This window comes from Cervus canadensis, chromosome 24 (genome assembly GCF_019320065.1).
Source record: "Cervus canadensis isolate Bull #8, Minnesota chromosome 24, ASM1932006v1, whole genome shotgun sequence".
Taxonomy (NCBI): domain Eukaryota; kingdom Metazoa; phylum Chordata; class Mammalia; order Artiodactyla; family Cervidae; genus Cervus; species Cervus canadensis.
The window spans coordinates 22,062,573-22,086,814 of NC_057409.1; the positions used below are offsets into that span (position 1 = coordinate 22,062,573).

The 24,242-nt window shown below is 38.3% G+C and overlaps 1 protein-coding gene across 8 annotated transcripts in view; it reads left to right on the plus strand.

Annotated features, from left to right (window-relative positions):
• DOCK10 (dedicator of cytokinesis 10) overlaps nt 1-24,242 on the plus strand; it is a 298,093-nt gene that overhangs the window by 135,945 nt on the left and 137,906 nt on the right. For all 8 annotated transcript variants that reach the window (XM_043444648.1, XM_043444650.1, XM_043444647.1 and 5 more), the window contains exon 3: nt 7,381-7,470. In XM_043444648.1, the coding sequence (XP_043300583.1) occupies nt 7,381-7,470 (90 nt within the window). The remainder of the gene's footprint in view (nt 1-7,380; nt 7,471-24,242) is intronic.

Genomic DNA, 24,242 nt, shown 5'->3' on the forward strand with positions numbered 1-24,242 from the left:
TGTATACAATAGAATGTTATTCAGCCATAAGAAGGAATAGAGTACTGATACATGTTATAACATGAGTGAACCTTGAAAACAACCCAAACGTCCATCAAATGAAGTGGATAAACAAAGCGTGGTATATCCATACAATGGACTATTATTCAGCCATAAAAAGAAATGAAGTACTGATACATGTTACAACATGGGTGAACCTTGAAAATATGCTAAGCAAAAGAGACCAGTCTCAAAAGAGTACCCGTGATATGATTTCATTCACATGAAATGTCCACAGTAGGAAAATCCTTAGAGACAGAAAGCTGGTTACAGTTGCCTAGAGCTGGGGAGAAGGGAGAAGGGGAGTGACTTCTAGTAGATATGGAGTTTCTTTTGGGGGTGATGAAAATGTTCTAAAATTAAATAGTGATGATGATTGCATAATCCAGGCATAGACTTAAAACCACTGAGTTCATTTTGAAAGGGTGAATTTTATGGCAAATCAGTTATATTTCAATAACACTGCTATTTTAAAGATAAGGATGTTTTGAGGTGTTAAGATAGGTGTGATGTGTAGGTGGTCAGAGACAGGATACCAAAAAATCATAAAACCACATGTCTGCATTCAGGTACATCATTCTTTAAAAAGAATAAAAAAATATACCAGAGCCACAATGAAGAGCATGGCAGTACATTTCATTTGTAGTAACATTTTATTGCCAAAGGGGATTTAATATGGCTTGCTTACAAACAAACAAAACCACACATGTGAAATGACTGGCTGAGTTAATCACTAGCAAAGCTTGAGTCTAAAATATTCTTTAGTTTAGCTGCAGACTTCATGGGTGATACAGACAGTAAATGATATAGTTCAAAGAAGAGAAGATGCATGATGGATGAATTAGAATTTTCAAAAGAATTGATATCTATATTAAGCCTGAGATTAGAAAAGAACAAGGTAAAAGGAAGATTTACGAGAGGAGAAGGAAAATGGGCAAGTCATGTGTAGACATGAGCCCAGCCTGAAGAAGTGTGAGCAGCCTTCAGAAACAGTGCCATGGCAAATTGGCTGCGGTGGATTGGCTTGTGTCTTGCATCTGTTTGCTCCCCCACGAAGCCTTGTCTACAGGCCTCATAGGGATCAGGCTGTTCCCCTATGCTTCCTGGAGAGTGAGCTCAGACCACAACCTCTGAGTCTTTGCCAAGCGCAGACCCCGATGCAATATTATCTTTCTATTGTTGGAACACTGTGATCTATTAATACTGGGAGTTTTCCATACATAAAATGTTTTGTCCTTACTTCCTTGGAGGAGGTGAGACACATTTTGGAGCCTAGAAAATGAAGCACAGAAAAAGGAAGTGACTTGCTCAGTGGTTTGCTTGTCCAAGAGTAAAACGGTTTTGAAACAGATTTCCAAAGTTCCCTAATTATATACTTAAATACTATGGTGGATGAGTCATCAGGCTTGACTTGCTTGGATGATGACGAGGGTCCAGTTATGGGCAATTGCTCACCATTCGTGCGTTTCCCATACAATTTAACTTTAGCAAAGCAAGAAGGACCTTTCCCTGAAAGCACATTGAAAGTATTAATGGGAAATGCTCACCTATTAAAAAAAAATTAAAATCACAATACTCTTCTGAATGGGGTAAAAATATATTTCAAGCAACAGATGTCATATAAGTGTCTGCTCTCTTAGGATAAAAAGCAGTATCAGTGTTTTAATCTGAGACATTTATGTGAAGACTACTTTAAAGCACATGCTTAGGTTGGAACTGACGTGAAGTGTTAGTTAAGAGTCCTTATTGAGGGGATTGTTGACTTCTCAAGCTCCACTGATGGGTTACTCTAAACACCATCATTTTTGTCCACTGTTTTGAGCAGCTGGGATCAACGATGCTGTCAGAGGGATCTTTGCTCAACTCCAAGATAGGAAAAGCAACTTCTCTTTTAGACTCTTGACAGTGGCCTTTGGCTGATGAAGAAATGGCCACTATGTGCTTGGAATGAAGTCTTCTGCAGTCCCCAGCAGAATGGTGGCTGTGACAAAGCCACAAAGACGACCCACTACAGAGTAGAAGGAAGCGGAGAGGGTCAGGGCTGCAGTGGAGGACGTCTGAATGTCACGGACCTGAAACTACACACACAGGCCTGCATGCCTTGTTTCATAAATAAAAGGACAGTTTTTATTTCCAAATGCCTAATCTCTGGACAATAGGCTCCTTATAAGATTCTACCACCAGAAGAGGAGCTTGGCTGAGCGCCAGTGGAGTCTCAGCTCCGTCTCATGCTGTTGAGCTCTGCTAATTGTCGACCAGAGGGTTTATAAAAGAGAACAGGAAGTCTGTTGTGGCCAAGGCAATTTGTAGTGGTCTGAAAGCATCTAATTCTCAGAAAAGAAATTCTTTGTAGCCATGTTAATACCCTTAACAAATATGACTCTGTATACTTTTCTTATTTGACCAATTTATTTTTGCTTCAACAGAGAGACATGAAAGAAATTAAAAATGAGCAAGTTGGGAATAAGGGGTGAAGAGGTACAGACTGTTATGTATAAAATAAGCTACAAGGATATATAATACAATACAGGGAATAGAGCCAGTATTGTGTAGTAACTATTAATGGAATATAACCTTTAAAAATTGTGAATCACTATGTCATCCACCTGTAATTTATATAATATTGTACATCAACTGCACTTCAACTAAAAGTGAAAAAAGGAATAAAAAATGAGTAGAAACTCTCCAATTCTTTTTTTTTTTAATTTTACTTTACAGCATTGTATTTGTTTTGCCATACATTGACTTGAATCCGCCATGGTTTAGTTCTTTTTTGTTTGTTTGTTTGTTTTTGTTTTTTGTGTTTTTGTTTTGTTTTGTTTTTTCATTTATTTTTATTAGTCAGAGGCTAATTACTTTCCAATATTGTAGTGGTTTTTGCCATACATTGACATGAATCAGCCATGGATTTACCCCCTCCAATTCTTAAAGTTGAAATTTCATGGGGGCCTTCTGCTTTTTCAAGTAAAGTCTTCAATATTATGACAAACTATAACTGAGGTCAATAGTGTCTTATTATACATTCCTTTTCTTGTATCTGTGTACTCTGTGCAAGGTATTAGATTTGCATGTTGTAAAACATTGTTTTATATTTATCATGTGGTTACATGAGAGTGGCTCAGCCCTAGCTGCCTTAGTTAGTAAAGAACTAGCATCATCTCATATCTAGAGGTCATCAGGAATCACACGTAACCATTATACATATGATTAATTTTTATTACCCCAAATTCAATGAACTTCCAATCTCATACATCAAGTATGAGCATTAGCCTATATATTTGGGGCCCTAATCTTTACTCTGGTGACATCACAAATCAAATAATCGTGTGATTATCATTACCGGAAACCCAAGCCCACCTTCCAGAAACCTGCCATTAAGGAAAAAAAAACTTCTTAAACCAGCTCACTATTCACTCTATTGAACTATACCACAGACTACTGATCTTAGTGGGACAACAGGCTTATGGTATAACTAAACAGGAAACTAAACTGCGGGCCTCTTCACTGTCCATCAGATTTAGAGTATTTTAGAGCAGCTATTATTTTTTTAAAGGCAAGAAATCAATAAGAAACTGTTGTGGATAATGAAAAAGAGGAGTCTTGCTTTAATATAAAAGTTTTATTATAAAATAATGATTGAAATATAGAAAAATTTTTGAATTAGAGAAAAATATCCTTAATCTTGCCAGTAGACCACAGTATGTAATGTTCCCTGGAAACCAATCAAGTTACATTGTGTATCTACAAATTATCTGTCCAAACAGGAAATAAGTTATCCCCAGATAATTGAAATCCAGCAATAATCCCCAAAGCTCACTTTAGGCACGGATTCTGATCTTCTACTCTAGCCTTTCAATGTAGTTTGTTTACTGTTTATATTCTACCAGAGTAAATAACATAAAAGAAACAATTTGAAAGAAGCAATTCAAAAGGAATAAAAATGTAAAATCTAAATAATGGTAAGTCCTACATTGACTCCCGAAATGTAGGACTTACTATGAAAATGCAAATTTGTGAAGTGCTCCATACTCTGGGGGCTTCCCAGGTGCCTCTGTGTGTCTATGTTAGTTGGTCAGTCGTGTCCAACTCTTTGTGACCCCATGGATTGTAGCCCACCAAGCCCCTCTGTCCGTGGATTTCTCAGGCAAGAATACTGGAGTGGGTTGCCATTCCTTCTCCAGAGGATCTTCCCGACCCAGAGATCAAACCCACATCTCCTGCATTGCAAGCAGATTCTTTACTGTCTGAGCCAGATGGCGCTAGTGCTAAAGAACCCTCCTGCCAATATAGAAGATACAAGAGACCTGGGTTCAGTCCCTGGGTTGGGAAGATACCCTGGTGTAGGAAATGGCAGCCCACTCCAGTATTCTTGCCTGGAGGATCCCCTGGACAGAGGAGCCTGGTGGACCACACTCCATGGGGTCACAAAGAGCTGGGCACGACTGAATCAACTTGGCACACACACATTGGCCCCAGCGTGCTTCACGTGGGAAGTAATTGTTCCCTGTATGTGTATCTACACTCGGCTTGAATCAATAGCCGTGGCCTCTGAGCACTTCCAAACTTCCTTCACACACTGCAGTCAAATCCTGGGGCAAACACCCTGACAGAGAGGCTCTTTATCTGTTTCAAGATGAGCTTTTATCTTTGCCATATGATGTATCTTGAATATAATCTTCTCATTATTTTGTGTCCCCTGATCATGTTATATTCACATGACATTCTTCTCAGGGTCCAAACCGCATCTTCCCAATACGCACATATGTGCATGCACACCCACACACTCACTCACTCATAGATACACTCACACACCACACTCACTCACATGTGACACACACTCACCATGCACATACACACACACTATCAAATACAGCCTACTTCCATGCATAGTCACACAGACACTACACACACATACACACACACCAGGCACACATCACACACACATGCATTCACACAGACATACACAACTGGCAACCACAGACACATACCACATACACTCAACAAGTAAGTATCTGAGCACCCAGCCAGGCACTGAGGTTATAACAGTGAACAAAAGACCAGATTTCTTTCCCACCAAGAGCTTATATCAAGAGTAAAGAAAACATTGAAGAAAATATGAGCCCAGAATTAGAAGATAAGGAATGATTCTGCCCCTGGGGGCAGAGCTGCAGTTGCCATTGTGAACTCAAAAGACTAAATTCCCTGGACCCCTCTCCTTCCCATCTTCTGTGAAAGTAAGGACAGATTTTGAGACTCTCATCTACTTAAATAATATAGTCTAGAAAAAATGCCCTTCATCTGTTGTTGTTGTTGTTGTTTAGTTGCTAAGTCATGTCTGACTCTTTTGCAATCCCATTGACTGTGTAGCCTGTCAGGCTCCTCTGTCCATGGAATTCTCCAGGCAAGAATACTGGAGTGGGTTGCCATTTCCTTCTCCAGGAGATCTTCCCAACCCAGAGACTGAACCCTTGTCTCCTGCATCGGCAGGCAGATTATTTACTGCTGAGCCACCAGGGAAGTCTGCACTTCATCTAGAACGGCTCAAATGAATCCTGAAAGTGAAAATGTCAGTGGCTCAGTCGTGTTTTACTCTTTGCAACCCCATGGACTGTAGCTGGCCAGACTCCTCTGTCTATGAGATTCGCCAGGCAAGAATACTGGAATGGGTTGTCAGTCCTTTCTACAGGGGATCTTCCTGACCCAGGGCTTGAACCTTATATTTTAAATCATATATGATTTGTAGATTTGACAGTGTACAAAATGAAAGATCCCAAATGTTGGTACCATGTATGCTAACAGACTCATCATCCCAGCATCCCTGTAATCACCAATGAGAAAAGACTAAAGGGAGCTGGTGGGTGGGGTTGCTAGGTTACATGGCATCCCATAAGATAAATACAGAAGAAACAATCTCTGCATTACATTTTAAATGTTTTAAGAGATACTTTACCCTTTTAGTTAATGTATATTCATTTAATAAAAATTGGTTTGTTTAGCTTAAAGTTGAAGATGTTTTATTTCTATGAAAATAAAGACACCAAAAACATGACTTATTTTCTTCAAGGTCTAGATTTACTGAATACCCTTTCTTCTCTCCCACCCTATCTGTGGCTATACACACATGGCTTCTCAAAGGGGCCAGATTTACCTTGTGGATATTCAGGAGATTATTCACAGTAGGACTGACATTATGCTAATTTTGTAGGTTTTCTTATTCATTTCAAATGTATTTTATCATTAACAGCAGCAAAAGTACCAGTATAAATAGTCAAAATATACAGATGCCCAAATTTTGTTTTCTCCAGGGAAGGAAACAGCTTAAAATTGTGAGCTCCACAGAGAAAACAGTAATCTGTAATATCATAATCTTCCATTGTACATTGAGAATACATCCCAAGATGCCTAATGGATGACTGAAACTGTAGATAGTACTCTATACATACTATTTTTTCCTATACATGCATACCTATGATGATGTTTAACTTATAAATTAGGCACAGTAAAAGATTAACAACAGTAATAGTAAAATAGAAAAATTATACTATAATAAAAATATGTGAATGTGGTCTCTCTCTCACAATATCTTCTTATACTGTACTCACCCTTCTTCCAGTGATGATATGAGATGATAAAATGCCTAGGTGATGAGATGAAGTGAGGTGAATGATGTAGTGACATAGCATTAGGCTACTATTTATTGACCTTCTGACAATAAATCAGAAGGAGGGTCATCTGCTTTAGGTGATCCTGGATCATGGAACCCTGAGGAGGTCAATGAGATAAGATAGTGGGGGCAAGCGGAGTGGAGTGGCTTGAGATACCATCATACATCTCAGAACAGAACACTAGAAGTTTCCATTTAATGTTTTTGGACCCTGGTTACCCACAGGTAACTGAAACCACAAATAAGGAGAGACTAACTATAATGCTTCCTGGTGGCTCAGACAGTAAGGAATCCACCTGCAGTGCAGGAGACCCAGGTTCTATTCCTGGGTCGGGAAGATACCCTGGAGAAGGGCATGGCAACGCACTCCAGCGTTCTTGCCTGGAGAATTCCATGGACAGAAGAGACTGGTGGGCTCCAGTCTATGGGGTCACAGAGTCTGACACAACTGAGTGACTAATGCTTTCATACTTGAAACTGTAATTCGAGTAGTGGTGATCAAAAGAGGTATGAATCTTCCCTCATAGAGAGTAAATTGCTAAGAACTATGGACGTTTCTGTCTTCTCATATCCTCAAATACTGAGATCTAATACACTTTCTTATTGTGTCTTGGGTATAGTGGCTGCACAATGCTTTCAAGTTGGAAGATTTAATTCCCTTTCCTTGTTCTTCTCAGACCACCACAGTATCTTGGGACATCCGAACCTTGTATTCAACAGTACCTGAAGATGCAGAGCACAAAGCAGAAAATTTACTGGTGAAAGAGGTAAATGCAATGCTTCCAATCCATTATTTTAAAAAGTTTTGTTTTCCCCGACGTAGTTCTTAATGCAACTTACTATTTTTGCTGTCCCCCTCGCTTTTTCAATAGAGAATTCCAAATGCAGTTGTTAGTTAATAATGTCTTTCAGCCTTTATTACTTATTTCCTGTGATTCATTTTTCATTGTCTGGTGACCATTTGAGTTCTGGAATTTTAAAATTTTGTTTTTACTTAATTTAAAATCCCCACATTGAAAAATAATTGAGTATTCCTAACAAAAAGATTTAATTTTATTTTACTTGTTTGGATTGACTTGTAGGAAATGCCATATTATGTGAGAATTTTGGATGGCAAAGTTTTTAAGAGAGATACTTCTTTCAAGTATCAACTATGGAAATAGTTAATGACTTCACTGGTAGCTTAGTGGTAAAGAATCCGCCTGCCAATGTAAGAGACGCAAGAGACACAGTTTCTATCCCTGGGCTGGGGAATCCTCTGGAGAAGGAAATGGCAGACCACTCCAGTATTCTTGCCTGAAGAATTCCATGGACAGAGGAGCCTGGTGGCCTCTAGTCCACAGGGTTGCAAAGAGGCCAACATGACTGAGCACGCACACACACACACAGAACTGTTTGGACAGCTTAAAAGGACTGATAAATTCTGTTGGTGTAGCATCTATTTGCATTTAGTTTGTATATGTGTTAATCACTCAGTTGTGTTCAACTCTGCAACCCCATAGGCTGTAGCCAGTCTCCTCTGTCCATAGATCTCCAGGCAAGAATAGTGGAGTGGGTTGCCATTTCCTTCTCCAAGTTGGTATAAAACTGCTTCTTCTAGCCAGACTACAGACAGCTTTGGGGCAGGGATTGAATCCACACTTAACAGCTATTTCTCATTTGTTTGAAAGTGAAAATGAAAGTGTTAGTAGCTCAGTTCAGTTCCATCCGTGAGTCATATCTGACTTTTTGCAACCCCTTGGACTGCAGCATGCCAGGCTTCCCTGTCTATCACCAACCCCCAGAGCTTACATAAATTCATGTCCATCAAGTCAGTGATGCCATTCAAAAATCTCATCCTGTGTCATCCTCTTTTCCTCTGGCCTTCAGTCTTTCCCAGAATCAGAGTCGTTTCAAATGAGCCAGTTCTTCACATCAGGTGGCCAAAGTATTGGAGTTTCAGCTTCAGCATCAGTCCTTCCAATGAATTTCAGAACTGATTTCCTTTAGGATGGACTGGTTGGATCTCCTTGCAGTCCAAGGGACTCTCAAGAGTCGTCTCCAGCATCACAGTTCAAAACCATCTATTCTTCGGCACTCAGCTTTCTTTATAGTCCAACTCTCACATCCATACATGACTACTGGAAAAACCATAGCTTTGACAAGATGGACCTTTGTTGGTAACGTAATGTCTCTGCTTTTTAATATGCTGTCTAGGTTGGTCATAGATTTCTTCCAAGGAGCAAGTGTCTTTTAATTTCATGGCTGCAGTCACCATCTGCAATGATTTTGAAGCCCAAAAAAATAGTCTGTCACTGTTTTCCATTGTTTCTCCATCTATTTGCCATGAAGTGATGGGACCGGATGCCATGATCTTAGTTTTTTGAATGTTGAGTTTTAAACCAACTTTTTCACCCTCCTCTTTCACTTTCATCAAGAGGCTCTTTAGTTCTTCTTCACTTTCTGCCATAAGGGTGGTGTCATCTGCTTATCTGAGGTTATTGATATTTCTCCTGGAAATCTTGATTCTAGCTTGTGCTTCTTCCAGCCCAGCATTTCTCATGATGTGCTCTGCATAGAAGTTAAATAAGCAGGGTGATAATATGCAGTCTTGACATACTCCTTTCCCGATTTGGAACCAGTCTGTTGTTCCATGTCCAGTTCTAACTGTTGCTTCTTGACCTGCATACAGATTTCTCAGGAGACAGGTCACGTAGTCTGGTATTTCCATCTCTTTAAGAAGTTTCCATAGTTTTTTGTGATCCACACAGTCAAAGGCTTTGGCATAGTCAATAAAGCAGAAATAGATGTTTTTCTGGAACTGTCTTGCTTTTTTGATGATCCAACTGATGTTGGCAATTTGATCTTTGATTCCTCTGCCTTTTCTAAATCCAGCTTGAACATCTGGAAGCAGCTTGAACAGCTTGAACACCTGTACCTCACGGTTCAGGTACTGTTGAAGCCTGGTTTGGAGAATTTGGGGCATTACTTTACTAGCGTGTAAGATGAGTGCAATTGTGTGGTAGTTCGAACATTCTTTGACATTGCCTTTCTTTGGGATTGGAATGAAAACTGACCTTTTCCAGTCCTGTGGCCACTGCTGAGTTTTCCAAATTGGCTGGCATATTGAGTGCAGCACTTTCACAGCATCATCTTTCAGGATTTGAAATAGCTCAACTGGAATTCCATCACCTCCACTAGCTTTGTTCATAGAGATGCGTCCTAAGGCCCACTTGACTTCACGTTCCAGGATGTCTGGCTCTGGGTGAGTGATCACATCATTGTGGCTATCTGGGTCATGAAGATCTTTTTTTGTATAGTTCTTCTGTGTATTCTTGCCACCTCTTCTTAATATTTTCTGCTTCTGTTAGGTCCGTGCCATTTCTGTCCTTTATTGTGCCCATCTTTGCAAGAAATGTTCCCTTGGTATCTCTTATTTTCCTGAAAAAAAATCTCTAATCTTTCCCATTCTATTGTTTTCCTCTATTTCTTTGCATTGATCACTGAGGAAGGCTTTCTTATCTCTCCTTGCTATTCTTTGGAACTCTGCATTCAAATGGGAATATCTTTCCTTTTCTCCATTGCCTTTCAGTCCTGTCTGACTCTTTGCAACCTCATGGACTGTAGCCTACGAGGCTCCTCTTTCATGGGATTCTCCAGGCAAGAATACTGGAGTGGACTGCCATTCCCTTCTCCAGGGGATCTTCCCAACCCAGGGATCAAACCCAGGTCTCCAGCACTGTAGCCAGATTCTTTACTATATGCGCCACCAGGGATTGAATGAATAAATGTAGCCAGTCCTTCCTTTACAGAAAATGCAATGATAACATTTAGCCCAGCACAGATCACACTGAAAGTAGTGGAATCTAAATGCAATCTTTAATCCTAAGAAAATAGTATATCCCAGTTAGGATTTAATTAAAGGCACATAAAGTAGCAAAACCCTTTCTCAACTTTTAAACATATTTGTATGAGTAGAAGCTTATTAATCAGATTATTCCTAATCTGATTAATCATACATATTTTATGTTGGACCATTCAGTCTGCACCATCTTCGCCATAGAGTTGTCTTTTTCTCCCCAATTCTGTCATTTCCTTCGTATCTTCTCAAAGTTCACATTAAATTACAACATCTTCTAAGAAGGTGATGAGAAAAAATGAGTAAAATGTCATTCAGAAAACATCAGGATATCTGATTATACTCTTCTCACATTTACTGATAAAAGTATGACATCCGTTCCATGGTATTTTGTTTACAGTTACCTTAGAGGAAGTTTCTGTATCTCTTAGCCTGTCATTGTTTTTTTTCTTTTTTCTTTTTTTTTTAAACTGGTAAATCATTTTCTGCACAAGCAAATCAGAATCATTGAGACCAGGTCTACAAAAGTCCTACAAGTAAACCTGTGTTAACTTAGGTAGGACTTGAAATATTTATGATGTTGAAATTCCTAACAGGGAATATTTAACTAGGTCTTTTTATGTTTTCTTTACCAAACTATCATACTTTTTGTTGTTGTTGTGACTCAGTAGCTCAGTCGTGTCTGACTCTTTGTGACCTCATGGACTGCAACATGCCAGGCTTCCCTGTCCTTCACTATCTCCTGGAGTTTGTTCAAACTCATATTCATTGAGTCATGATACCATCCAACTATCTTATCCTCTGTCACCCCCCTTTTCCTCTTGCTCTCAATATTTCCCAGAATCAGGGTCTTTTCCAGCGAGTTGACTCTTCACATCAGTTGGCCAATGTATTGGAACTTCAACTGCAGCACCAGTCCTTCCAATGAATATTCAGGGTTGATTTCCTTCGGGATTGACTGGTTTGATCTCCTTGCTGTCCAAGGGGCTCTCAAAAGTCTTCTCCAACACCACGGTTAGAAAGTATCAGTTCTTTGGCACTCAGCCTTCTTTATAGTCCAACTCTCACATCTGTACATGACTACTGGAAAAAGCATAGCTTTGACTATATGGACCTTTGTCAGCAAAGTGATGTCTCTGCCTTTTAATACCCTATCTAGTGTATTAAATACACTTTCTTCTTAAAAATCTTTAACTTTGTTGTTCAGTTTATTTCCACATATTTTATAGTATTATTGCAAGATTTTGAGTAGGCTTCTTTTCTTACTATTTATTGCTGATATTTTTTCAAAAGCTACTAATTTTCAAATTTAAAATTTCTTTTTTCTAATAAGTATATTTCCTTAATTTTTGCCTTATTATCTAATATCTCTAAAACAATATTGAATAATAATTCTAATCAGGCATCCTGTCTTATTCATGATTTGGTGTTTTATGATAGTTTCAGAGACAAAAGAAATGTCTAAAGAAGGTCTTTCTGGTCTTTATCATGTTTAAGAAGGACCTTTTTTGGGCTCCACATTGTTTATCAAGACTGGCTACCCTGTGTTATGAAATTCATATCCAGCCTATTGATATAATAGCTTTTTTGCTTGAATTTAGTGCTGTAATAAAATTAATAGGTTACTGTCCTATGAATACATACTTGTGTTTCTGGCTTAAACTTTCTTGTTCAAGTTGTATTTCTACATTAATTCTTTGCTACATTAGAATTGCTAGTTTTTTTTAATTTTTGCATTTATATTCATGAGTGAAATCTGGCTCTAGTTTTCTTTTATTTCTTTGGTATTAGAGAAATGTTAACTCTTTTTTTTTTTTTTTTTCATGTGAAAAACCTGTGTCTCAATTGTTTTATTTTTTTTTAATTTTTTTTTTTCCAGTGGGTTTTGTCATACATTGATATGAATCAGCCATGGATTTACATTATTCCCAATCCCCCCTCCCACCTCCCTCTCCACGATTCCTCTGGGTCTTCCCAGTGCACCAGGCCCAAGCACTTGTCTCATGCATCCCACCTGGGCTGGTGACTGTTTTCACACATAGATAGTATACATGCTGTTCTTTTGAAACATCCCACCCTCACCTTCTCCCACAGAGTTCAAAAGTCTGTTCTGTATTTCTGTGTCTCTTTTTCTGTTTTGCATATAGGGTTATCGTTACCATCTTTCTAAATTCCATATATATGTGTTAGTATGCTGTAATGTTCTTTATCTTTCTGGCTTACTTCACTCTGTATAATGGGCTCCAGCTTCATCCATCTCATTAGGACTGGTTCAAATGAATTCTTTTTAAGGGCTGAGTAATATTCCATGGTGTATATGTACCACAGCTTCCTTATCCATTCATCTGCTGATGGGCATCTAGGTTGCTTCCATGTCCTGGCTATTATAAACAGTGCTGCGATGAACATTGGGGTGCACGTGTCTCTTTCAGATCTGGTTTCCTCAGTGTGTATGCCCAGAAGTGGGATTGCTGGGTCATATGGCAGTTCTATTTCCAGTTTTTTAAGAAATCTCCACACTGTTTTCCATAGCGGCTGTACTAGTTTGCATTCCCACCAACAGTGTAAGAGGGTTCCCTTTTCCCCACACCCTCTCCAGCATTTATTGCTTGTAGACTTTTGGATAGCAGCCATCCTGACTGGCGTGTAATGGTACCTCATTGTGGTTTTGATTTGCAGAGAAATGTTAACTCTTAAAAATAGACATTATCTTTCTCTGCCTTCTGAAATTTAAAAAAATAATAATAATAAGCCAGTGAAAGAAACCAGGTATTTGAAACAGACCCAAATGCATATGGTTTCTTGATAAATGGTAAATGTGGCACTTCAAATTTCTGGTGAAGGGTGGACTGTTCTACAAATACCACTTGGCTATCCATTTTGGACAAAAGTAGTTAGAGCTGTATCTCACAGTACATGTAGAAATTAATTCCAGATGAATTTTTAATATCTTAATTTCAAAAACAGAAGCTATAAAAACATAGGAAGACATTTTAAAATGAAAAGTTATGAAAAATGCATGCATTTAACAAAGTCTTGAATTTTATGATGAGTGGTGCCATCAGTAAAGCCAAAAAAAATGGTTAGTGAATTTATTCACAACTCATGATATCTTTTGCCACACTCCCCCACACACATTCCTAATACACAAAATTCTATCAATTAATAAGAAAAAGGTAAATAACCCAAGAAAATAGGAGCACAAAGAAAGGAGCAGGAAGTTCAAAAAGTGCAGGAGTTTTAAGTTGGCCCAGAGGAACATAAAATTGCCAAGCTACACTTGTAGTCATAGAAATAAAAATTAAAACAAAAATGATATATAATATCTGAATGAAGAAATGAGAGTGGGCATATAAGGAGACAAACACTATCACATAGTGCTTCTAATTCTCACATGTCTGTGGCATTTAGAGATACTCAAATGCATATATATATACAATATACATATTAGAAAAACAAACACTAGAACATAAAAGTATAACTATAAGCTTGAGTACAGTGTGCATGCATGCATGCTCAGTTGCTAAGTCATGTCCGACTCTTTGCAACCCCATGGACTGTAACCGAAAGGTTCCTCTGTCCATTGGATTTCCCAGGCAAGAATACTGGAGAGGATTGCCATTTCCTTCTCCAGAGGATCTTAACCCAGGGACTGAGCCTGAGTCTCCTACACTGGCAGGAGGGTTCTTTACCAATGAGCCACTGGGGAAGCCCATGAGTACCAGACCAGTTTGTGATATCAGCCGATATAAGTGGGGTTGAATATGTTTTGGCACATCTACATTTTATAATAATAAGTAGCCAATAAAAATTATATACATTTAAGTGCATTAACTGGAATGCCCAATGTATATATTGTGTATTGTTGTGGTTACAAACAAATTTTGGTAATAAAAAATATTTTGAAAAAGTTAGAGTATATCTAAAAATACTGCCAAAATTGGAAACAACTTGAGTCTATTTCCTAAAATTGACTCCAAAAGTTAAAATCCAAGTATGCTTCCAGTCATTATTAGGTAGTCACTTGAGAGACTTCATCACCCTCAACTTCTCTATTGTGAATCTCAGGACAGAGCATCTGTCTTGATAGTGTGAATGAATCTTCTTACCATGTTTTTCCCACTCTTGTGGATCTAAGGTAGAAGAAAGTGGATGAAGCCTGGGAAGAAACTCTTTTATTCCCTGCTAATTTTTCCGGATCACTAACAGTGAAAACCCTGTGAAGATCCCCAGAGTTGTACTTGTTTTTAAGGATGTAGATAAAGAGAAAACTTATGCCTTGGGATAGAAGACAAACATCACATGATGATAAAGGAATATGAATAGTCGAGTCTGGAGACAGTAGATAAAAAGAAAGGGGTCCCCAGAGAGCTGGGTTAAGACTGAGAAATAACCCCAGAGAAATAGGCTGCCAAGAAGTCTTGACCTCAGTAGCTAATAGCTGCTGATGGTTATTGACTAGTTACTTTGGGCCAGATACGCTTCTCAGGCCTTTCCTTGCAATAATTACAAACATACGTTTCATCATCATCATCACCTTCTAATGATGAGGAAACTTTCATAGAAAAACTAAGGAACGTGTCCAGAATTATACAGCTGGGAACAGACGGGTCCAGCATCGCAACCCATGCTGTCCGGCCCCTGGCCTCTTAACCACGATGCCGACTGCCACATGTGCTTTGCTATAGCTGCCCTCTGGAAAGAACGCTTGCCTCAGTCTTCGCCCTAACAACCCCCTGTAGCTTTGTTACCCTGATACCTGTAGTTATTGGACCATACTTTGCAAAACATTGACTGAATTTTTCCAACCAGAGTAAGCCAGCCCTGAAGTGAATTCACATTGCCGTTTTTGTAGGATTTTGTAGAAACACGTGTCCCCTTACACGTGGATGTATTTTATGCTGTATTTTACTAAGTGGATGCTGTATTTTACTAAGCAACCTTTGGGATCCACCCTGTGCTCAGCTGCCCTGCTGCTCCCCACTAGGTGGCAACAATAAGTGCCCTGATTGCTAAGCAACAAACTGGCATGAATCTCATTTAAACACCCCAAGTTCAACACTCATGTTGCCTTCTGCCTCTCTACACTCTACTTTGACAACTCTGAGCCTCTTAGGAAAGGCAGTGGACCTTCTTTCCTTTCTCAAATCTTGAATGACTTTGTGCTTTTAATGGGAGTTTAAATACAATGGACGATCTCTTCCTTTACTGTTTTATCTGTTATTAATTCTCTTTTGTGTCCATGAAATGTAAGGTTAAGTATTCCCCCAGACAAGAGTATAGGTGTACTTCACATCCACTAAAACACTTCACAGTTACGTGAAACTAACACAAGTCAGAGTTCAGCAACATTCTATATATAGGTTAGATATGTAGGTATATATATGTATATATACATATATATATATGTAGAGAGAGAGCATTTTATGTTACAGAACTGCTACCTCATTTTAAAGCATACAAAGCAGGTTCTGAATGATCAATAACTTGCCCACATTCACACAGAGTGGGAATTAACACCATGCTCTTACCCACTTTTACCTCTCACCCTTTGAAAAATACCTTTAATTCATGCTCTTAATATCCTGATTTAATGGGACTATTTTCACTGTGCACAAGGGAATATATCCTTCATTTAGACAAAGATTTCATCTTTCTGCCTCAGTTTCTCCATCTTTAAATGAGGATATTAATAATCCCAATGCCATGTTTCTAGAAATAAATATAGCAATAGTATGAAAACACTTGGAAAATAACTGGGAAGCAATGTCTTTATCTGATCCTCATAAATAGCCTAAAATCAACATCTATAACCATAAAAATTATAAAAGACTTCCATGATAAAACAAGCACCATTTCCTTCCACTGGAAGGTCAGGGGAGCAATTAAAGGGATCTATAAATAGGAGGCAGACTTCTCAAGCAAAACATTTACAGCAAAGTTTTCATTTTAATGTACACAAAACATTAGTTAACGCTAAACTCTTGGTTTGGTCTCTCTTAACAAAGAAGATGAGCAAGTAGAGAATTGAGAATAATATAGTGACTCAACAGGAAGCAAGGGTCCAGGGACCACTTCATCTGAATAGCTAGGAAATATAGTAATTACTAAGGTAGCAAGTTACTCTGCCAGCAAAGCCTTCTGTGATTTCTAGAAACCAACCTGCATCAGGAGTAGACTAACAATGAAGTGAGGCATAAGTCATGAATTCAAGAATCCAAGTCTCACTTTGGTCAAGACATAAAACACTCATAGATTCAGGAGTCGTGGAAGCATTAAAAGAATAGAAGCAAAATATCTATATCTACATCTGTATCTGAATATGTATACACACACATACACAATAATTATGTACTGTCCTCATCCAGAAAGTACTAAGTTACTGAGGCAAGGAAAAGTTCAGATTTTTAAACAGAGTTTCTAGACCAGAAATAATTGAATTTTCCAGGGGAAAAAAAAATGATAAAAGAACCCAAGATTGAATAGGGAAAACAAACTAGATTCAGAGAAGACAGAATAAATGTCATTGAAATTGCTAAGCTTCCATAGAAAATGCACAATAAAAACCAGGAAAAAGTTGATTAAGATCAGAGCAGACACTAATTTCACATAAGCATGGAGTGTTCTGCAGAAAGCTGGAACTGCAAGATGTTCATGGTCACAAACACCCACAAAGTTCTTTAACTAGCTAACATCCACAGAGTCTGCCTTCGAAGAGAATAATGGCATGAAATAATCCCCAAGATTTTTTTGACCATGGAGAAATTCTGCTTCCCCCCTGGGTATCTTGAGAAATGTCTCTCAGAAATGCCGATGTAAATCTGATGGAAGAAAATCAACAGGAATTGGGGGCATGGTACAGCTTGCGCCAGAGAGACTATTTTAATAGCCTAGCTGGGTTAAAGATCTGTACTAACATGTGGCAGATAATGGTGGTAACAGTAAAGACCTGTTAAGGAGATAGAATTCACAGGAGTTGGTGATGGAAAAGAGAGACTTGTGTTGGCGATGACGCCCACATTTCTGGCTTGGGCTATTAGCTTGATAGTTGTGTCAGTCATTTAAATAAGGTACCCAGAAGAAAGTACAGATTGCTCAAGCAGAGATGGATGAAGAAAATAAGATGACATCTCTGGGTGATGTGCAGTGCAAGAGATTCAACAAGATACATGCATAGGTCTCAATATAGTAGGAAGGGTTGGGCTCTGGCTCTGGCTATAACAATGGAAACTTTGAATCTGGAAGACCTTGCCCAGGAATGCCATGAAGCAGGTCCCTGAGTGACATTCCCACGTAAGAGGCTGGGAAAGAGAGCCCAGCACAAGAAGTGGACCAGTGGACCAGGAAGTAGGAAGAAAACGAGGAGAAATGATTTCTCAGAATCAAAGAACTGTCAGGAGCGAGAGTGAGGCAATGATATAAAACACCAATGACGTGTCAAGATTGGGTAATTCACTGGATTTGGTAATTGAGAGTCACCAGTTGTTCTTTAACAGAGCAGTTTCATAAACTTTGATCACAACCTCATTGCCGCTGGGTGAACTCTGAAGAGAAGCAAAGTGTGTTATCTTATCAAAGAAGGTACATATTTGTCCCTTTACCTAGGAGGTGCCTTGAGACTAAACCCAGTAAAAGTACTGGAACTCTTCAGGTACAACACTGAATTCTGAAGTTAAAAATAGCTCAGTAGACTGTTAAATTATGTACCAAAATATTGAAAATGAAATTTCTTTCTCTTCTTCTTCCTCTTCCACCATCTGGACTCAGATAAGTGGTGTTCAATTAATTCACAAGAAAATTACAAATAGTCAGGATAAAAGCTGCATCATGTTGAGAGAAGATTTTAAGCAACATGGGTCCTAGCATTTCAAGAAAATTATGGGGAGAGGGAGATTAGCCTTGATTTTAAATGTATTTCATGCAGTGTCATTTTGTTAACTGAAAGAAATATATCTAAACAAAATGAAATGCATCTTGTCAGGCAATTTCATTTCTTTTATGGTTAAAATAATTTTATATATTTTATCTTTAATTTTGAACTGCATATTGTGTACTTTTGATAAAGAAACCATTCTTTTGACCAAAATGCCTTTGTATTTTATACAAATAGTTTGAATCTCATATGTAGAATAATGTGCAATTAAACTTACCCAGAAATAAGAATAAGTCTTTCAATAAATAATTCCAGGGTTTCTTTGCATGTATAAATAAATTAAGTAAAAATATGAAAGCTGTTTTCTGAATCTGAAACATTGGGCAGGAAATGAGTGGTTCTAATGCATTCATTAACCTTGGACCAGAGCATAGAAGCATGGTTTTCTTCAGTCTAGAACCAGCTCCTCTGCTGTGACATCAGGGGTATATGCACAGTTTGTACCAAGGGGCTCGCAGGAGTCCATTGGACAGCAAGATCAAACCAGTCAGCCCCTTTGCAGTCAGATGCTTTAACCTCTGAGCCACCAGGGAAGCCCCAATCCTAAAGAAAATCGACCCTGAATATTCACTAGAAGGACTGATGCTGAAGCTGAAGCTCCAGTACTTTGGCCACCTGATGCCGAGAGCCGACTCATTGGAAAAGACCCTGATGCTGGGAAAGATTGAGAACAGGAGGAGAACGGGGTGACAGAAGAGACGATTCAATAGTATCCCCTCCTCAATGGACATGAATTTGAGCAAACTCTGGGACAGGAAAGCTTAGCATGCTGCAATTCATGGAGTCGCAAAGAGTAAGACACGGCTTAGCAACTGAACACATTGGGGGAAACACAACTATAAAAATAACCTCTCCAAATTGCAAATAATTCACAATATTTTCTTAATAAAAGTAGTGCAAATAAAAAGATTTTTGTTTCTGTTTTGAAGAGGCTCTTAATTCATTAGTGAAGGTCTTGCTGGAGGTTAAGGGAATTTTATATTGTATGTACTTTTATAAGTATTTTTATAAGTACAGCCATATTTATTTTGCAACTTTAAGAATTTAATGGAAAATGATATCAAAATTTGTTAACCTGTATATAGACCTAGTTTATATAATGATTTTTTTCTGTCATGGTCAGGATTAAATGGATCATCCAATTTTTTCTTTTTTATTTTACACTAAATGCATGATAGTAAAGCTCAGTGATAAAGAATCTGCCTGCCAATGAAGGAGATGAGGGTTCAATCCCTGGGTCAGGAAGATCCCCTGGAGAAGGAAATGGCAACCCTCTCCAGTATTCTTGCCTGGAAAATCCCATGGACAGAGGAGCCTGGCAGGCTATAATCCATGGTGTTGCAAAGAGTCAGACTGAATGTACACACATACACACACACACAGAGATAAACATACAAATGTTGATTAGGGTAAATTCAAATTAATCTACTCTTTAGTGGCATTAGTATAGAATGTATATGGAAAATGCTATTTGAAAACAATGACATCAAAACTTTTTGTGTTTTACATTTACCACCCTGAAGAAACGTTATTTCCTATTTGTTCAATTCCCTAAAATAGTAGTCTTTTTTCCAAATATGCAAGTGTTAGTCATTAGTCATGTCCGACTCTTTGTGACCCCATGGACTGTAGCCCACCAGGCTCTTCCATGGAATTCTCCAGGCAAGAAAACTGGAGTGGGTTGCCATTTTCTTCTCCACCAAGTATGCAAAATGGTTCCAATTCTAAATTGACTTCCTCTTCTTCACAATAAGAGTCATCCTATGTTTGGTGGTAAGTGAATAAAGACAGAAATATAAGTCAGAGACCCTGGAATATAAAAAAAAAAAAAAGATTGCTCATAAGTTTGAACCTAAAATTTCAATTGCATTGAATTACAATATAAGTTTTGAATTACATGAAAAGGATGATTAAATCATAATTTTATCAAAGGTTTCTCTTGTTTGTTTGTTGTTGTTGTTGTTTTTAGTACCATCCATTTGTTATGTCCTGACAAAATACTTGGGATCGCTAGTTAGAAAATTAAAGTGTATTCCCCCAGATTAGGCACAAGTATGACTTATGAAAGTCTAATTTTAAAGTATGTTCAGTTGCCTTAATGTAGCACATTTTGAAAAGACAAGCCAGTACCTTGATTCACTTTCAGTTTAGAATCAACCAAGATAGCAATTTAGGCTACTCTATAATTCAAACAAAACAGTTCAAAAATTATTTTCACTTATGGTTGGCCTTTGCTATGACATTCTGTTTCACACTCTATAGGCATATTTATATACATAGCAACATTATCTAATATCAAATAATATTTTTAAAAAACCAGACTCAAAAACCTGTTAAATAAGATTCCATCATGACTTCTGAAACTGAGTCAGAGCTATAGTCACATTTATTTTCTCCATACTCATTTCCATTTCTCTCTCTAGAGTGTAGTATAAGTTTTAAAAGATCATTAGCAGTTCACCTTATTTTTATAGTGCAGAAATTAATGATTTAATTTTAAAGGAATATGTAATGTGATTCAGTTAAATTTTAAAAGAATGCATTTTCCTTTTTTCTAAAATACTGATGTATTTATTGGGTGACCAATATCCTGATTTGCAAGAAGTTTCATGTTCTATCTGTTGGCCTGGCCAATAGCATTTCTTTTCATTTTGAAGTGCCTCAATGTGGACAATAAATTATCCAGCCACTCTTTCAATATAAAATTCACCTGAATTCACTTAACTTCATGATGCTGCATTTTTTAACATTTACAAAATCATCATAATTATGATCAACATAATTCTAAATGTTATAAAGAATGGCATTAATATGAAAATTACCACCATCATTTTACACATACAGATTCATCCCAGTGATAAGTAAGGGCCAAAGAGAACACCTTTTGTGGTCTCATAAACCATCCTGGCAAGGCAGTAGTCATGTAATTAAGTAAGCCTCTCTAGCCAGGAAGAAAAATAATTTTGAATCTAAAAAGCCATCTATTGCCTGCTTATTACTCTGTAGTCAGAATCTAATAATCAGCCTTTTTAAGAGCTGGACAGATTACATTGCCAAACTCAAATTGCTGTTTGAGGTAGGTAACATGATTTGAATTGATTCTGATGATTTTCTAAGTTCAGTTCAGTTCAGTCGCTCAGTCATGTCTGACTCTTTGCGACCCCATGGACTGCAGCATGGCAGGCTTCCCTGTCCATCACCAATTCCCAGAGCTTACTCAAACTCATGTCCACTGAATCGGTGATGCCATCCAGCCATCTCATCCTCTGTCATCCCCTTCTCCTCCAGCCTTCAATCATTCCCAGCATAAGGGTCTTTTCCAATGAGTCAGTTCATTGCATCAGGTGGCAAAGTATCAGAGTTTCAGCTTCAGCATCAGTCCTTCCAATGAATATTCAGGACTGATTTCCTTTAGGATTGACTGTTTGGATCTCCTTGCAGTCCAAGGGACTCTCAAGAGTGTTCTCCAACACCACAGTTCTTTGGCAATCAGCTTTCTTTATAGTCCAACTCTCACATCCATACGTGACTACTGGAAAAACCATAGCTTTGACTAGACAGACCTTTGTTGGCAAAGTAATGTCTCTGCTTTTTAATATGCTGTCTAGGTTGGTCATACATTTTCTTCCAAGGAGTAAGCATCTTTTAATTTCATAGCCACGAAGTGATGGGACTGAATGCCATGGTCTTAGTCTTCTGAATGTTGAGTTTTAAGCCAACTTTTTCACTCTCCTCTTTCACTTTCATCAAGAGGCTCTTTAGTTCTTCATTTTCTGCCATAAGGGTGGTATCATCTGCATATCTGAGGTTACTGAAATTTCTCCCAGCAATCTTGTTTCCAGCTTGTGCTTCATCTAACCTGGCATTTAGCATGATGAACTCTGCATATAAGTTAAATAGGCAGGGTGACAATATTCAGCCTTGACGTACTCCTTTCCCGATTTGGAACCAGTCTGTTGTTCCATGTCCAGTTCTAACTGTTGCTTCTTGACCTGCATACAGTTTTCTCAGGAGGCTGGTCAGTTAGTCTGATATTCCCATCTCTTTAAGAAGTTTCCATAGTTTGTTGTGATCCACACAGTCAAAGGTTTTGGCGTAGTCAATAAAGCAGAAGTAGATGTTTTTCTGGAACTCCCATGCTTTTGAACTGTGGTGTTGGAGAAGACTCTTGAGAGTCCCTTGGACTGCAAGGAGATCCAACCAGTCCATCCTGAAGGAGATAAGTCCTGGGTGTTCATTGGAAGGACTGATGCTGAAGCTGAAAATCCAATACTTTGGCCACCTCATGCGAAGAGTTGACTCGTTGGAAAAGACCTTGATGCTGGGAGGGATTGGAGGCAGGAGGAGAAGGGGATGACAGAGGATGAGATGGCTGGATGGCATCACCGACTCAATGGGCATGAGTTTGAGTAAACTCCAGTAGTTTGTGATGGACAGGGAGGCCTGGCGTGCTGCGATTCATGGGGTCGCAAAGAGTCAGACACGACTGAGCAACTGAACTGAACTGAACTGATGCTTTTTCAATGATCCAACAGATGATGGCAACGGATAATTTTCTAAAAAGGGAAAGAAAAGGGAGAAAAATGAAATGTTTTGTTTATAGTGCTTTAGGATACCCTTTATAGTTGTCCAATCTTTTCTAAAGTATTTAGATAGTCAGAACTTTTAAGGTGTCCTATTTAGTTGTTTCTAAAGGAAAAAAGAACATGGAAGATTCATTCATTAAAAATATGTATTGAATGTCTCCTATCAGTAAAGGCACCATGCTGGAGCTGGTATGCTCCCTGCTCTTATAAAAGGCCATGCCTACTTGAATAACCCTGGAGCATCATCTCAGTTACTAGAATTCCCTGCATGAAGCTGTGACCCTAATGCTTTCAGTTCCTAGGCAGACAACATGTTAAGGACATAGTCATATTGTCACTCCAGTGGACTGATGGATTTCAAGGCCCCCTCTAGAGATTCTGAGTCAATGAATCCCCTATAGGGCCCAGGAACCTGCATTTTAATTAGTAACCCCCCCATGGACACAACACAGTTTAGGAAATACTATCCTAATGGTTTAAGAGCCTTTGACCAAGTTGACCCTACTCAAATTTTTGTGTGTCTAAAAAAATAATAGGCAGAGATGGCAAGATAAAGGCTAAACAAGCAAATGTAATAAATGAATAAAATGTGAACCAGGGCATTGGTCTTTGGAACAATTAACCAGCTCAACAAACTTTTGTTGGACATCCAGCCTTCATCTTTGAAGCTGACTGTGGCAGCCCCCCCATTTTCAAGGGGAAAAGAAGTGGGTATTTTGAAACCAGTATTGTGGGCTAGGTGTTAATAATTTTTAAGGAGAAAATAGGACCATTGCCTCATTGTAACAAGCAGAGATATAGTCTGTGGCTTTGAATTTCAACAGGTCATTTCAGTTTCATTTTTGGACAAAGAGGAGTTGTTGTCATAATTATAATAGTTCTTAATGATCTTCTTAGAGTGAGTATGTGGGCTGGAACAAAGAATAGAGAATAATTTTCTATGTGTAACATTTCTAAAATGCCTAACTATGTAGGAGAAACATTTATATGTTTGTAAAATCCACTGGCTTCCTCAGACTCAGAGAAATCACTGATTTTGAAAGATTCCTGAGGGTCATCTAATTGAACCTAATTCAACCTAAATCTTTATCTACCCACTACCGGATATAAGAAACCTAACAAATAAATTCAGGAGTTTGATAAAAACGGAACACTGTGATTATCAGAGCTTAGATAGCTCTC